This window comes from Sphaeramia orbicularis, chromosome 3, assembly GCF_902148855.1.
Source record: "Sphaeramia orbicularis chromosome 3, fSphaOr1.1, whole genome shotgun sequence".
Taxonomy (NCBI): domain Eukaryota; kingdom Metazoa; phylum Chordata; class Actinopteri; order Kurtiformes; family Apogonidae; genus Sphaeramia; species Sphaeramia orbicularis.
In genome coordinates, this window is record NC_043959.1 from 53,057,065 (window position 1) to 53,073,140 (window position 16,076).

Genomic DNA, 16,076 nt, shown 5'->3' on the forward strand with positions numbered 1-16,076 from the left:
ATAAATGGACTTTTGAACTGTAGAAAACAGTACCAAGCCTTTTAGTCAAACTGAGGGAGTATTTCTTGATAAGACTTTGTTTAAACACTTTATCACTGCAACAGACTCAGATAAAAAGAGAAACAATTCTTACGCTTGTGAAAAATAAATAAGAATAGATATTTGGTGTTTCGATAAAATTGTTTATTGGGGCTGAGGTCCTGATGCAAAAAATGGAACTAAATAGTCTGATGGCCTGATCTCATTCCTTTCCAAATCAGACAAACATGAGAAATATATTCAAAGAATTACTGAACAGTCAACATTTCTACATATTTTCTTATAACAGAAAAGCAAACCAGTGTGGAATCAAGTCTAACTTTATTTATTTGCATTTATACACATATTTCTTTTAGGAAATTACAGAAATTCAGTTGCATTTCACAACAAACTGGAGGAGTAAATAAGGCAATTTTGTTTTCTTTAATTTATGCTTTGTAGCAAATTGGATTGGACAAAAGCTTTGACACATTTCAAATAATTTTCTCATTTCTTTTGACACCTAAACACATAACATGTCATTCTGGTCTGCTACACTTCTAGTACAAGCAGCTAATATGCAAACACTGGATGCTGTATACCTTTATTTATAAACCAGCATCTGAAACGCATTCATAACAGAAGCAACATTATGTAATCTTCAAAGCCAAAAGAATGTTATGGTCAAATATTCAGGGGAAACCCACGATGCTGGATGGATTTCTGTGAGGCCAACCATGCCACCAAGTGGTGCATCAATGAATAACTAAAGAGGCTTTATGTTAATGTCTAGTGCACTTTATTGTACAAATGTTTGAGCTTACATGTCCATTTATATGTGAGAAAACATGTTATGCATACACCACTGACTTATCCCAGAGTGCACTTGGTAGAAAGCAGGCAGAACAATACATCAATACAATCTAAAATGTGCTCACAATAATTTGATATAACCTCCAATACACTAATGAGCAACAATGAAAGACAATGCATATAGAAACAACAATGAAAGCTATCAATTATTACTTTATTTCATATATTAATCATATTATTAATCTAAATCAAAATAATTTAGCCAAAAAACTTCCGAGAACCCTAGTGCCTTATGTGCATAACTGACCTAATAATAATCATTAAGAAGCTATTGTGTTTTGCTCATCAATCCAAAGACAGTGAAAATCTTCCACACATTATAGACTTTACAGTTTAGAAGACAGTCGTCAATGCTTGGCTTTGTGGATATGCGCCTGCTGCATTTTTCATCGTAGTTTTATCCAAGACTGATTCCCATTCAGCTGCTTATTCTGTAATATGGAGGACTGCAAGTTGGTCACATGGAGGGGGCACCAGTGGCTAAAATGTTAACATTAAGAATTATTTAGTTTGATTTAATAAACGCTAAAAGCTGGTTTCCTGGACATAATTTAGCTTAAAGCCCCAATAAGAATGTTTTAATGTTGTCAGTATATTTGGTTCTAGTATACTGTTATGAAATTGATTTGCTATATTTGCAAACAAATTGAAAACGAAGAGCAAATGACTGCAATTTGCGACAGACAGCGATGCTAAGTGCAGAAACAGTGAGGTGCGATTTCTGAGGGGAGCAGGTCTTTGTCTCAATACTCACACTTAAGTTGGAAATAGCAGCGCTCACAGTAAGGCTTCCTGTTTCGGATCCGAACCTGGACTCCAGTCTCTGTTCCTCCGAGATATCTGTAACAGCCCACGCACTGATGGGAGGGGGGAGAAGTGAGAAAACAAACAGGGACCATTTAGGAAGAATCCAGCTGACGTAGGCCCTTTGTGTTTTATTCAGTTCACCAGATGGTACGCCACCCAAGCATTAAACAGCAAAGCTTTGGGTTTATTTTTTTGCATAAAAACACATGCAGTTCATTGTATTAGTGCTGTGTGTGTCTAGAACTCATAAGGAGTGTGTGTTGTAGAGGAGAATCAACTTTGACATCTAGGTGCTAGTGAACCTAGGTCAACTATCTCTGGAGGGATAGATTTTCACAATAAGCATCTAAAAGCAAAGCAGGACTTGAGCCGACCAGGGGGGATCCTCAAGGTACGATCACATTAGCTTTCAGTCCAATCCAATAAACCTGACCCCAGGAAAAAAAAAAAAAAAAGAAAGAGACAAGAAAATAAATATTCACCACAGGTCTGATGTCAGGGAAGTAAACTGACCATACGGGTTAAGGGGCTATAAAATATGCAGGCGTTCTGTGTTATTTTTCTTTTTTTCTTCTTTTCTTTCTCTTTTTTTCCTTTCTTCTTTTTTTATTTATTTATTTTTTGTTATTTTAATGTTATTTTTCTTTTTTCTTTTATTGTTTTAGTTATGACTCATGTCTGCCAATTGCAAATAGTACTAATGCATTTATATATGTGTATACGTGTGTACATGGGTTTATACGTATATCTATTGTTATTTATTTATTACCTCTGCCAGGAGGTATTGTGATCGCTTTGCTTTGTGTGTTTGCATGCGTGTTTGCTAGCAAGATAATTCAAAAAGTTATGGATGGATTTTCAGGAAATTTTCAGGAAATGTTGATACTGGCACAAGGAAGAAAGAAATGATTAAATTTTGGTGGTAATGGGGGGGGGGGGGGGGGGGGGGGGGGCAGATCTGTCTTGGTGGAGGTCTGCGCTCTCCGAGTGCTTTTCTTGTTTATTTTTTGTTATTTTTGTGACTTATATCTTGGTTATTGTCTAGGCACATGTTTAGTCACAGAAAAAATTATTAGATCATCAAAAGTCAGCAAAAACAATGGTTATACAATCAAGTACTAACTTCCTGTGTGTATCATGTGACTTAGACAGACAGAAAAGAAAACATGGAATGTCTAAAAGCACCGTTTTTGTCAGTATAATGCCATAGCTACTGATGTAAGAACTGAATTGATTTTGGTTATTATCAAGAAAACATGGGAAATGGATAGATATCAGCTCCGAAATTAAACTCTTATGAGCTATTATTGTTGTTACCTCTGCCAAGGAGGTTATGTTTTCATCAGGGTTTGTCTGTTTGTTTGTCTGCTAGCAAGATAACTCACAAAGTTATGGAAGGATTTTGATGAAATTTTCAGGAAATGTTGATACTGGCACAAGGAACAAATGATTACATTTTGGTGGTGATCTGTGTGTGTGTATGTGTGTGTGTGTGTGTGTGTGTGTGTTGGGGGTGGGGGTCTGATCTGCCTCTTTGCAATCTCCAAGTGCTTTTCTAGTTATATTTGTCCAAACAAATGTACCTTTAGTTGTACCTGGCATTAAAATGAACAAGAAACTGAAGAAAACAAGTGTGGTCTAATAATTTTTTCTGCAACTGTATGTGTGTATGTTGAGATTTCTTGTCTGCAGTGACAGACATTTGTTGATCTGTACCTGCTTTCCAAACAAAAAAAGCAAAAAGTATACTGAACATATCTATCACGGTATATGAGGCTGTAGGATGTTTTACAAACTATCCATATCTGCCAAACTTGGGTCCAACAATTCAACAACTATCATTTATACAGTTAGTTTGATCCACAGTTCAGTAACGACCCAATAATTACTTGAAGTTTTATGTTTACTGATGTGAATGAATGTAGAGATATGTAATTCTATGACTTAAATGGTTTAAAGATGAACACTAACTGTTTTCGCTGCTTCTTGTCATGGGGTCAGGGGTCCCATTAAATAGAGACTTTAACCTTTAGAATCCAGGTAGTTCAGTTTTTTGTATATGTTTGAAGACTATGCACCTTTTTCCTGTGTTTTATTGTTGCATCTTAAGAAAAGAGAATAATAAATATGTATGCTCATTTTAACCCTGCAAACATGACAAAGCTAAGGGTGGCCTCAGACTTCTGCAGTGTACTGTAGCTGTGGTTTTTAGTTAAGCTGTGTAATGTATGAAGCAAAATGATGGAACAAAAAAAAACAACAAAAAAAACAAACACATTGACATTGCATCACTGTGTCTGTTGCCTGGGATGGCATGATAATAAGTCACAGTGACCTGCAAACCTCCAGGAACTCACTTTGAAACAAGAGCCAGTTGAAAAGAAGTTAATGAGAGGTCAGAGTCAACATCCCAGGGACTGAAGCTACTGTGATCGAACCTCAACCAGGTCATGACCTCTCACCTGGAAACAGGCGAGGTGGAAGAACAGACTAAGGGCCTCTATGACCATGGCTGCCCCACTACTCAGGACACGCTCACACATACAGCAAGTCCTCCTGCCTCTGATCATCCTGGGGCAGCACATGTTGACAGTATAAGGCCAAAAATAGCAACATATGGACATAATAAAAGAAACAACAGCACAGAACAAGCTGCCAGGCTCTACACCGTATGCACATATATTACCTGCCATGATGAGAGGTGTCTGAGGGCGCATTTTTCTGGGGTAATGCTGCCGAAGTGCTGTAGCGGGAGGAGGAGTTCCTACTTGGGACGCAGTATCCTGCAGCTGAGTGTGGACGAGGGTAATTGAATACAGTGGTGGAGACTGGAGACTGACGCCAGGTATCAAGGTTGTCTAGAGACTCATACCTGCAGAGGAAATTACAGTTCAATAGAGCTATGGCAGTGTTTTTCAACCTTGGGGTCAGGACCCCACATGAGGTCACCTGGAATTTAAATGGGGTTGCCTGAGATTTCTAGTAATTGATAAAAATTAGGAAAATATGTGGTGAGTTGAGAGAGACAATCACTATACATAAAAGACATGACAAACTGTGAAGCTGAAACTGAAGCACTGTGGTACTGTTTATCTTTCAAATGTTCACTGTGGTCAGTTTCAGATGCTGCAGCTCTTTCATGATTCATAGTTTGAGTTCTTGTTTATTCAGTATTAATTGTCAGCCTTGTAAATCCAAGCTGGACTGACTGTACATATCCTGACCAAGGAAAATCAAATTCTCACTTTGTGCTGTAATCTACACCTGGCTTTTCTGCCTCTGTCCATAATATACATTATATAGACTAAATGTCATCTAAAATTAACATTCATTTGCAACATAATATAGTAAACGATTAGATGACCAAAAACAAATTAATTTTAGCAAAAATATGTCTCAGTTCTGGGGTTGCCAGAAATTTGTGATGTTAAAATGGGGTCACGAGCCAAAAAAGGTTGGGAACCACTGAGCTATGGAGGCTCTGTAAATGAAAATGTAATAATAATATAGCGCTTTTCTAGACACCCAAAGCGCTTTACATTATTGACCCATTACTCATTCGCTCTCACATTCACACTCTGGTGGGGGTAAACTACATTTGTAGCAACAGCTGCCCTGGGACAGGCTGACGGAAGCATGGCTGCCAATTTGCGCCTACAGCCCCTCCGACCACCACCAAACATTCATACACCAGTGTGGGTGACACTGGAGGCAGGGAGGGTGAAGTGTCTTGCCCAAAGACACAACGGACTGACTAGGACAGAGCGGACCGCCAACCCTTCGGTTATTGGACGACCCACTCTACCACCTGAGCCACAGCCACCCCATAAAGTGTAAGAATGAGTAGATTGTCTCTCAGCAGCATATTACTGCAATCTCAACATATGCATAACCCTATGGATCAGATGAGTGTATAGTGAAGAATTACAGGGGTTGGACAAAATAATGGAAACACCTTCACCTCAAGATGATAATGCCCCAATCCATACAGCTAGAATTGTTAAAGAATGGCATGAGGAACATTCTAATGAAGTTGAGCATCTCGTATGGCCGGCACAGTCCCCAGACCTCAACATTATTGAGCATTTATGGTCAGTTTTAGAGATTCAAGTAAGACGTCGATTTCCACCGCCATCGTCTCTAAAAGAGTTGGAGGGTATTCTAACTGAAGAATGGCTTAACATTCCTTTGGAAACAATTCACAAGTTGTATGAATCAATACCTCAGAGAATTGAGGCTGTAATTGCCGCAAAAGGCGGACCTACACCATATTAAATTATATTTTGTTGATTTTTTAAGGTGTTTCCATTATTTTGTCCAACCCCTGTACATCCCAGTACAGACAAAAGACAAAACAGCTGAGTCAAACAGAACATTTATAGAAGAATAATATGACCTGGCAATAGTTAAGGCAGTCACAAAAATAAAATTTTGGTGGAAAACTAATCATAATACTCATACAGTTTCAGAAAAAATTATTAGACCACCCCTTGTTTTCTTCAGTTTCTTGTTCATTTTAATGCCTGGAACAACTAAAGGTACATTTGTTTGGATAAATATAATGATAACAACAAAAACAGCTTATAAGAGTTTAATTTCAGAGCTGATATCTAGCCATTTTCCATGGTTTTCTTGATAATAACCAAAATCACTTCAGTTCTTACATCAACAGCTATGGTATTGTACTGCCAAAAACAGTACTTTTAGGAATTCCATGCCTGTTTTAGTCACATGATACACACAGGCGTTAGTACTTGATTGCATAACCATTGTTTTTGATGACTTTTGATGGTCTAATATTTTTTTTTCTGTGACTGTATATCAGTTTTATGGCAATTAAAAACTTATCCTATTTAATCATTTTATGGTACTAGTATAGTATAAGCCCAACACTAGTTAAATTATACACATACCGTACACCAAGAACAAGAGCTGAAAAATGGTACTGAATGTCTTAAATCAACCTTTCCTTTGACTTTTTAGTCTTTGTGAAGGGAAAACACAGTGCAGACTTGATTTACATAATGATGTGAATATATAAAGCTATTACATGCAAAGAAAGTACCAATGTTGATATGCAACTACACCAGAAGAAGAGAGCAAATGGAGAGGAGGCCATTTAAGAGAAAATCCAACCTCAAGCAACAGAAAGCAATGTGGTCATAGTGATTAAATATGACATTTCTGTTCATCCAACTGTTTTCATACAGGTAAATAGAGAGAATTATTACAATTATGCAAAATAACTGCAGATAGCTCATATAATTGCAGAAAGGCCATTATGTAATAATAGTGCCAAGGTACAGTCTGTCTGCCCTGGAAATGGCAGGCTAAAACATCAATCTTCGAGTTGACAAACTGCTGAAAAGTAGCAGAACAATCAAATCAGACACATGGAAAGCAGTAAAATTTGTCATAATTAATATGAACAACAGGAATAATGGAAAATGAGAGAACAATTATATAATGACTGAACTGTAAGGAAAACAGAAGAGAAATTTATTTTAGCATTGAAGAGCAGATCTCACCTCTTCAGTGGAGCCCCAGTAAAGATGGGCTCCTTGTAAAAACTGGCGCTGCGCTGTCGTATCCAGCTGTTATCAGTCAGAAGCTGAGTCCTCTTCTTCATCTCCTCTAAAATCTGTTGCCTTTCTTGCTCTGCCTTTGACACAGGCTGGCCTTTTCTTTTCCTCTGATCACCTGGACCAGTCAAGAAAATTGGAGGTTAGCCCAGAATATCTCTGAAAAGAATCATATGACAAAAAGGGCAGACTTACCTCTTATCTGTTTGTGGGGGCTTGCTAATGCAGGAGTGGACAAAGACTTTGCCCTGTGGGAAAGACGCATAATACATTTCATTTTACAAAAATAACTGATATATGGGTGCTTCTATGAAACTGGGTTCATTTTGGTACCTGGCACTTTGCCATCTTTTTAGACTCAATAATAAAAGAGTAATTTTGACATATTTTCCCCCAGGATGGACCTACTGATGACCTCAGATAAATACAAAAGAAATTACACTCTTGCTCTGAGCCATCCCAAAATTACTGAATTTTTAATAAAATATTTGGGCCAAAAATAGAACCAAAATTGGGACATAAAAAACTACCGAGTTGTCAGTGCATTTGATCTGAAAACATGGCTTGAAATGGTCTTATATACCACTATAAATAAAGACACTGTGTTAAATGTGATGATCTTAGTGTTTTTTTCCTAACTCAGACATGCAGGTTTTTCATAAAATCAGCAGCCTCATTCCAGGTTTTGTATGTAACCCATCGTGTCCACTGGTGTTACACGCAGAACCTGCCCAGTTAAACGCATATAAATCACAAATGAGTATGTAACAGCAGTCATTTTTGTGAAACACTCTGCCTTGCATAATTAGCTCAATTTCTAAAATGTACCTGTGAGAGAATAAAGAGATATGAAAAAAATATATAGTAGTGCGCAATTTTTGTGCCCTTTTGACCATGTTACATGCAGATTTTTGTATAAAAAATAACGTTAAATAATATAAAAATGTGTTTTATCTGAAAAATAGTTTCTCTTTTATCTGAGTAAGTATTTATTTTTTAAAATAGACCCAAAGTACTTCCAAACTTGCTTCATAACATTAGTCTACACGTGGTTTGAATTTTTAGCCCCCATGTCCTGTTTTTGGAGACCAATTTCATAGAAGCACCCATATCCAAATATTAAAGTAAAAAATGGGTTGTATGGTAGTTCAAGGCATGATATCTTGTCATTAGTCAACAAAACCTGGCAAAACTAACTCATAATCTTGACTTGTAGTAGTTTTTTTGCAATAAACACATTGACATGTTACCACTAGGGTCTCACTATCAAAAGCAAAATATGAAGTGTTAGTAAAATGAGGCAGAAGTCATACTGAGTATATGGAAAAAAGCAAAAACTGAGCTAAGCTTGTTCTGACCTGTGTGCAGGAGACAGCTGAGCAAAGCCACAGGAGCCCTCAGCCCTGAGGAACAGCATTAGCAGCAATAAGACTTAACAAGAGCAGCAGCAAGCATAGCAGATTCAGCAAGACAGCCGAGTACATCTTAAGTCTCAAAAACATGCCATGTTCAAAGGGGTTTTGGAATATTTCTCACATCATGTTTTCAGTGGATAACATAACGGAATGACACGAAACAGAGACTCACAGTATAAAAATGTAGGGATGATAGAAAAGATTAAAAGCACTAGGGGGAGAAAAAACGCTTTATTTACCAGTCTTCCTCACTGATCTTGTCATTTTGGGCTCCTTGTGCATTACTGTGAGCATGTGTTTCTGCTTCTTTCAGCTCTTTTGTGCCAGGGCTCTGCTCATCTGTTCTGGTTTTATTTGTCCCTCCATTCACATGGAGCTGTGTGCTGGCAGGACTCTCAACACCGCTGGTCATCTCACAGGCGTTCAGCTTCAAATACATCAGATTATTTTTACAGAAATAACCTGCAGCACTGAATGGTTTCCATGGGATCATTAAAGCATATTACAGGAAAGCAAAGGCCAGAAAATGTTCATTTATCTTGCAGATTTTTGATGACTCAGACAATTACAAACAATGAATTATGTTTTCATCAAATCAGTTATTAAAATAACTAAAGTCTGTCAACAGTTTGCACAGCATAGTGAATTTTCCCCAAGGTATCAATAAAATTCATCTGTGTCTTTGCACTTAGATTTCTTTTTACTTAATAAAAAGACCAAAAATACAGCCAAACTGGGTCCTACTTTTGATACTTTCCCACCATTGTTATATTAAGACAAGTAAATAAATCAGAATAACTATGTCATGTGGGATTGGTGACCTGCATTTGATTGCAGTGTGGAAAAAGCTCACCCCTGGTCTCCGACATATTTCACCGGTAGCATCTTGCTGTGCCCTACGCCACTCCGCCTCCAGTCTCTCCTGATCCCGCTGATATTGCTCCTGTCAAACACACAAACATTCCACTAAGCCCTGAATATATAGACAACTGTGACTGAGGAAGCATTCCCTCTGTTAGCCAATAACACTTTCTACTGTGATAAGAACAGTGCTCACCTGTAGGAGGCGCTCCTGCTCTTCCTGCCACTTCTCCTGACGCCTGCGATCCTGTTCATGGTCCCATGACCAGCTGGCGGAGGAGGGGCTGAGGGATGGCACCTGGAGCTGGTGATGCACAGACAGACTGTGGGCTCAAACATGATCACAACGCAGTGCACAAACTCAACACACACCTTCAACCTCTGCATAAGCATACATATAAAACACCCTTTAAACTTACATCAGAAATTGCAGATTCGGAACCTCCTGCAAAAGAAAATGAAGCGTCAGTGAAAGAAATCCCAGTTGTTAACAATAGCAAAATGTGTAATCAAATCACTTAAGTTATGCTTATCACCACACAAAGGCTGAGGACACATTAGAAGTTCATAACATCAGATAAAATATGAGCTTTAAACTTTTTGTCTTCTTTGCATCATTTTATCCTACATTTACAGGGGTTGGACAGGGGTTGGACAAAATAATGGAAACACCTTTAAAAAATCAACAAAATATAATTTAATATGGTGTGGGTCCGCCTTTTGCGGCAATTACAGCCTCAATTCTCTGAGGTATTGATTCATACAACTTGTGAATTGTTTCCAAAGGAATTTTAAGCCATTCTTCAGTTAGAATACCCTCCAACTCTTTTAGAGACGATGGCTGTGGAAATCGACATCTTACTTGAATCTCTAAAACTGACCATAAATGCTCAATAATGTTGAGGTCTGGGGACTGTGCCGGCCATACGAGATGCTCAACTTCATTAGAATGTTCCTCATGCCATTCTTTAACAGTTCTAGCTGTATGGATTGGGGCATTATCATCTTGAGGTGAAGGTGTTTCCATTATTTTGTCCAACCCCTGTATATTATTTACCAAAGAAGCGCAAACGTTTGCATTGATGCAGAAACTTGGGCAAATTAATCACCGATGTCCTGCTAAGGGCCCCGATGGCTGTTTTATTCACAGACGACCACAATATAAGTGTAATAAAAGATTTATGGAGGTAATACACGAAAAAGCCATCTTAACACATGGCAGGTTTTAATATCCAGCCCTACACATTAAAATATAACTGAGGTGGCCCGCTCATCATCCAAGGGTTAAGGATGTCATTAAGACACGTGTGCAAATCAGCAAACTAATCTGCTAATGTGTGCCCAGCTCAGTGATACTGCACAGAAAATAATGAAAGAGAACCACTTGAGCAAAGAGTTGAGCATGTCATATTACATAAAAAAGGCAATTTCACACTGTGTGACAAACACAAATCTGCTTTGTTCAGCTACTTATGAATGCTCCACAACAAACAGCAGCTCCTACAGTCTTGCACCCAGCACGCTGCTTCAAGAGCACATAAAACACCACACAGAGTGCAAACATTTACCACACAAGTACACCCATGAGCTGAACCCTGCAGAGCCTGAAGAGAGAAGCCATTGTGGAGATAAACACACATCAGACTGCTAGACAACCCCATAGGATCCCATTTGAGATCAGACATTGTTCAAAGGAATTATATTGCAAAACATGTGCTAATTAACATGTGTAACCTCTCAACACCCACAACCAGTATCTGTTGAACACACACTGCGTCATGACATTATGGACATAATCACTCATCAGGGTTTAAGTGAAAGAGCAGCACAAAGGCAAGCACTGTGTTTAGCCAGTCTTGAAAGAACTAGTCACATCTTTCAGTGTACTATAATGAACATCTTAATTGACTCCGTTTTATAAATGTCACTTATATGGTTGATGGAACTCTTTGATTAAAATACAGCTTTGTAAGATTATACTCCTGTTATCAAGGTCCAACTGAAGTATAAGTACATTCTTTTTCTTTTTTTTAAATTTAAATTCACAACACCCAACAAGCACCAGCCACCAAAGCTCCTATAAAGCGACTGCCAGAAGCTACTTCAACCGGTTTACCTTTCTGCCTGAAAAATTCGGCCCTTCTTTTCTGATTTTTCCATTTAATATTATTGTAGTCTACATGAAGGGGAAGGATTTATCATTTGAGATGTTTCAGTTCATACTCAAATGTGTTAAAAATGTTTTCTATTCTATTTATAGAGTAATGTCTGATGAATATTTTGCCTCCTATTACCTTTACTTCTGGCTGTCCTGGTGTTTTCAGCATGCTCTTCATCCATGCCTTTACTTTGTACAACCTGGGCAGGTGAAAGAAAACCAAGATTCACCCGATAAACAGCAATAAAGCTGCACTAACAGATTTAAAATAAAAGGTTTCTTCAGCCATTTGTGGTTTTATGTGATATCTGTCTAAATGTTGCTCACATTATCTGTCTGCCCATTGAATTTGGACATATTTATTACTGTGGATTCTGTAGAGGCAGCGGTGTTGGCATGGTGATCAGGGCAACCTATCAGAATGGACGCTGTAGCGGTCAGATTGAGGGTCATCCTGCTCTGGCCTGGCTGGTTGTAATGAGTCCCCTCACTGGAGCTCCAATCTAATGGAAATAACCAACCATCAAAACTAAGGCCACGCCATTAACCAACTATTTGTGACCTCTGGTGGAAAACTGAATTATTACAAAGAGCATATCAGTTAAGGAGGTAGTGAAAGACACAGCTGCCTGATTAGATCATTATCATACCCTTGTTGCCATAGCGTCGAATGTCCATGGTCAGACTGCCGGTTTGTAGGGCAGATGTCATTTTATTTTTCCACTGGTTGTAATTCAAGTGTGCAATAGTAACTCCATCAACGGCTACAATCTCATCATGAACACACAGCTGGCAAAGCTCTGCTGGGCTGCCTGAGGAGGGACGACAGGCAGCGGAAAAATGAAGAAAGAGGATGGCAAACCAAAAAAAAAAAAAAAATACTTGGTTCAAAAATGCTTCCAAAATTTTGAAATATACTGCAGTATTAGGAACATGTGTGCTGTTACATACTTGAAGTAGGCCACTAAGCCAAAACTGCATATTTTAGCAGTGAGTAAGCGACACCTCTCACGTGTACTTAAATATTTATTCATTTGTTTTAAATCACTAGCTGCATTTTGTACGCATTTTTACTCTCACATATACACAGTAAAGAAAGCAACACTGGCCAATACAGCTTCCCCGCTTTGTGTAATGAAATGATATAATTCTCTTTGCACTTTGACATTATGTTCTTGTCCTGTCCATCTGTATAATGAGATGATTTGTTGAAGCTTACAAACTACTCTGTAATGTAATTTTTCCATTGCTCAAGTGCCAATTTGCCTGTTCTCACTGTGTACTGTGTGACCCGACAGCATCTGCATTACTTTTCTTCCAGCGTATAATATGACAGTGAACTTCCTCCTGAAAATATATTATTTTTCTTTAACAGACTTACCGTCCCCATCATTAAAATACCCCTGTTTCAATGTACAAGGTTAAAAAAACCAACAACAAAACTCATCTCTTGGTACTATGTGAGGCTGAGCATAAATATATTGTTGATCATTAGTTTAAGCAGTCCAGACATAATTAAATGAAGTAAAAGTCTTACCAGGTTGAATGGATTTTACTCTTGCTCCTGTGGAGTCCCAATGAGTCTGAAAACCAAAGTCCGGTCTACTGTTGGGTTTAAGAGTAAGACTCACTCTCATGTCACTGTGATCCACCTGGAAAAGACACAGCAGTAAAACTGACACCCTGTGATCCAATGTCCTCTGCTTCCTGGTGGAAACTAGAGACACCAGTTGGCTGCTACAGAGACATAGTAAAGGGAACAGAAAGTGACCGGTTTATTATTTACAATGCAGTGCAATCTTTAATATAATGATGGAAAAATCATTTTATTGTGAAGCACAAGAGTCCACAGTTTTTGTTCCGTTACCCTGACTTCTACAAATATTAAAAAGGCTGTGTCTTAAAAAAAAAAAAACACCTACTTTTTGAAGGTCACTGGCTGTGTTTGATGCCGACTGGGTTTGGATGTCAAGTTGACGGTGATAGCCATTGGTCTGGGTGGAGGTTTGGCTGGAAAGACTGGCACGTTTCTCCCCCTCTCCCTCCCCCGTTGCACCCTGTTCTGCCTGGTTAGCTTTCTTCTGTTTGACTGAATCTTGGTTCTGACCCTTCAGATGTATGGTTGCAGTCTGTCTTTTCAGTACAGACGTGACGGGGAGAGACAGAGACCCCCCTTTCTTATTATTTGACAGCAAACTTTGTTGGTTGTCGTCTATCTAGAAATTAGTAAAAACAAGATGTGCTCAGACCGACAGAACAGGTAATGATTAATCTGGCGTATCGCATTAAAATGTGACAGGTTCAAAAACATACTGATGCTCACCTTTAAAAATGTAAAATATTTATGTGAGACTAGAAGAAATATTTAATTGTGTAGTGACCTGACATTGTTTTCTTGGATTGCTTTCCTCATTAATAATAGAAATGCTGCTGCACCATTGTGAACAAAGGTAACACAAGCTCAGTCAAATGTAGTGCACACATACACAACAAATTATCTCATTACATTAACAAGCCTATTTGGCTTTTCCTTATGCACTTTTCTAAGCTCTAAACTCCAGTAAAGTCAGACTTATAGACTGCATAAAATAAAATCAGCAGGTGGTAGATCTATCCACTTCAAAGCTCTTATACTTTGGGAAAATGCTGAGTATTTTTGGTGTTTCCTAAAGAGACAGAGAACCATTTCTGATGTTTATCATTGTAGCCTTTTCTCATAATCGCCAGCATTTGGACTCCATTTTGATATCAAAATTGGACACACTTTGAATTGAAACAGGATGAAAAGCCATCATCAGAGATGGACTGTTCAGAGGAGGCAGTGTCGGTAATGAAAATCCATTACACAGAGATTTTTACTTATTAAGGGTGAAAACAGGAGCCACCCAGTTTGTGCGTTTTGTATTACTGGTTGAATGTTTTATGCATGCCTTCAGTACTTGTGTGCATTGAAAGTAACACATAAATACTTGTTTGTAAGAAGAGAGCTAGTATATCTATGTAGCTGTTAACCTAATTGTTTATGACAACAAGATTCAAGCTCCCCCTCCCCACATATATGTCACTACCCTGACACCATGTGGTCATTGTTTAACCACATTTTGTCAGTGCACTTAGTCACCTAAGAGCTGCGTTTCTGTCTCAGATAACTCACACTGCACAGCCTTGGGAGTGAGGACACTCTGGACTGCTTGCTTCCAAAGGGTCTGGCAGTGATAACAGAAGAGAGACGGGCTGAGCCTTCAGATCGCCGAAAACCTCTGGGAAGGCTAGCTGAACCGGACCACGACCCAGTTTGGGACAAGTATTTGGAGACGCCTGAAGCTAGTGGACCACTGTGTCCTTCCACAGGCACCCTCTGGTTGTGCAGAGAGGGTCCTTCAAGGGTATTAACTGCATCAGCGATGACCTCTGGGTCACTGCAGGATGGGGGTTCCCTGTAACCTACAGCAGTACACACCCTGGTGACTGGCTGGATAGTTGTGACCAGAGAGGAGATGTGACCTCTAAAGACATTTTCAGTCTGGTTCTGCTGTGATGTGGGCTGCACTGGAGCTGGTCTGCAGACAGCTTTGTCTTGTGTCTGTGAACTGAAAGGGTAGTCCAGAGAAGGTGTTGTAACTCCTACTCCAACTGAACCCACTGAGGCAAAGTAGGTCTCCTTTCCTAGGATGTTCCCATCAGAGGCAGGCATGACTCCAACTGAAGACCCCTGAGAAGCAAGAAGTCAACACAGGCTACACATCTGCACCATCATAATGTTAACTGTATATCCACAACACCACCTGTTTTGTTTCACATCTAGATCAAGAAGGTCAAATAGAACCCAACTGTCTAAACTCACCTGATTGTGTTCTGCAGTTGGGGGGGCATATGTAACTGGGGGGCTTAAAGGGGTCTCAGTAGCGTAGGTCCGTGCCAGCAGTGCCCGAGTATGTGGCCGAAAATTAGACCTGGAGGATTTTGACGGAGAAGAGGCGGAGTAAGGACGAGGAGGTGGGTTAAGGCTGAGCGGTGACTGCTGGTCTCTAGGGAATTGGCATGAAATGCAAGAGGAGCCCACATAATGAAAGGAGCAGAAAAGATGAGAGTGGGGGGTGGGCATCAAATTACATGAGCTCTCAGTGGAATACTAGCAGCATGATGATACCTAGAGTACAGCAGGTAGGCTAGGTATGATTTTAGACCTCATGTACATACCTCTTCTGTGTCTCATATTTTTCAAAGTTAGCAGTCGCACCTCCGTTGGTCATCTGCTTTATGACATGCTCCCTGTCCTGCGACTTCGTGCGATGGTCAGATGCAGTGCTTCTGCGACGATTCTTCCACTTTGTTAAGTCCTGAAACAATAGCATGAGCCAA

General features: G+C 39.2%; 1 protein-coding gene across 2 annotated transcripts in view; it reads right to left on the bottom strand.

Annotated features, from left to right (window-relative positions):
* Window positions 1-343: 343 nt before the first annotated feature.
* LOC115413860 (LIM domain only protein 7-like) overlaps window positions 344-16,076 on the bottom strand; it is a 41,145-nt gene continuing 25,412 nt past the window's right edge. The window contains exons 11-29 of one of the 2 annotated variants that reach the window (XM_030126989.1): window positions 15,915-16,054; window positions 15,559-15,742; window positions 14,865-15,426; window positions 13,637-13,926; window positions 13,252-13,366; window positions 12,365-12,526; window positions 12,042-12,217; window positions 11,851-11,914; window positions 9,976-10,001; window positions 9,753-9,860; window positions 9,549-9,638; window positions 8,935-9,122; window positions 8,639-8,683; window positions 7,476-7,528; window positions 7,227-7,398; window positions 4,385-4,570; window positions 4,161-4,269; window positions 1,646-1,748; window positions 344-1,371 (exon numbers count right to left, since the gene is read on the bottom strand). In XM_030126989.1, the coding sequence (XP_029982849.1) occupies window positions 1,349-1,371; window positions 1,646-1,748; window positions 4,161-4,269; window positions 4,385-4,570; window positions 7,227-7,398; window positions 7,476-7,528; window positions 8,639-8,683; window positions 8,935-9,122; window positions 9,549-9,638; window positions 9,753-9,860; window positions 9,976-10,001; window positions 11,851-11,914; window positions 12,042-12,217; window positions 12,365-12,526; window positions 13,252-13,366; window positions 13,637-13,926; window positions 14,865-15,426; window positions 15,559-15,742; window positions 15,915-16,054 (2,796 nt within the window). In that variant the 3' untranslated portion in view covers window positions 344-1,348. Of the gene's footprint in view, window positions 1,372-1,645; window positions 1,749-4,160; window positions 4,270-4,384; window positions 4,571-7,226; window positions 7,399-7,475; window positions 7,529-8,638; window positions 8,684-8,934; window positions 9,123-9,548; window positions 9,639-9,752; window positions 9,861-9,975; window positions 10,002-11,850; window positions 11,915-12,041; window positions 12,218-12,364; window positions 12,527-13,251; window positions 13,367-13,636; window positions 13,931-14,864; window positions 15,427-15,558; window positions 15,743-15,914; window positions 16,055-16,076 lie in introns of both variants that reach the window. The other variant, XM_030126982.1, reaches the window with a different exon arrangement.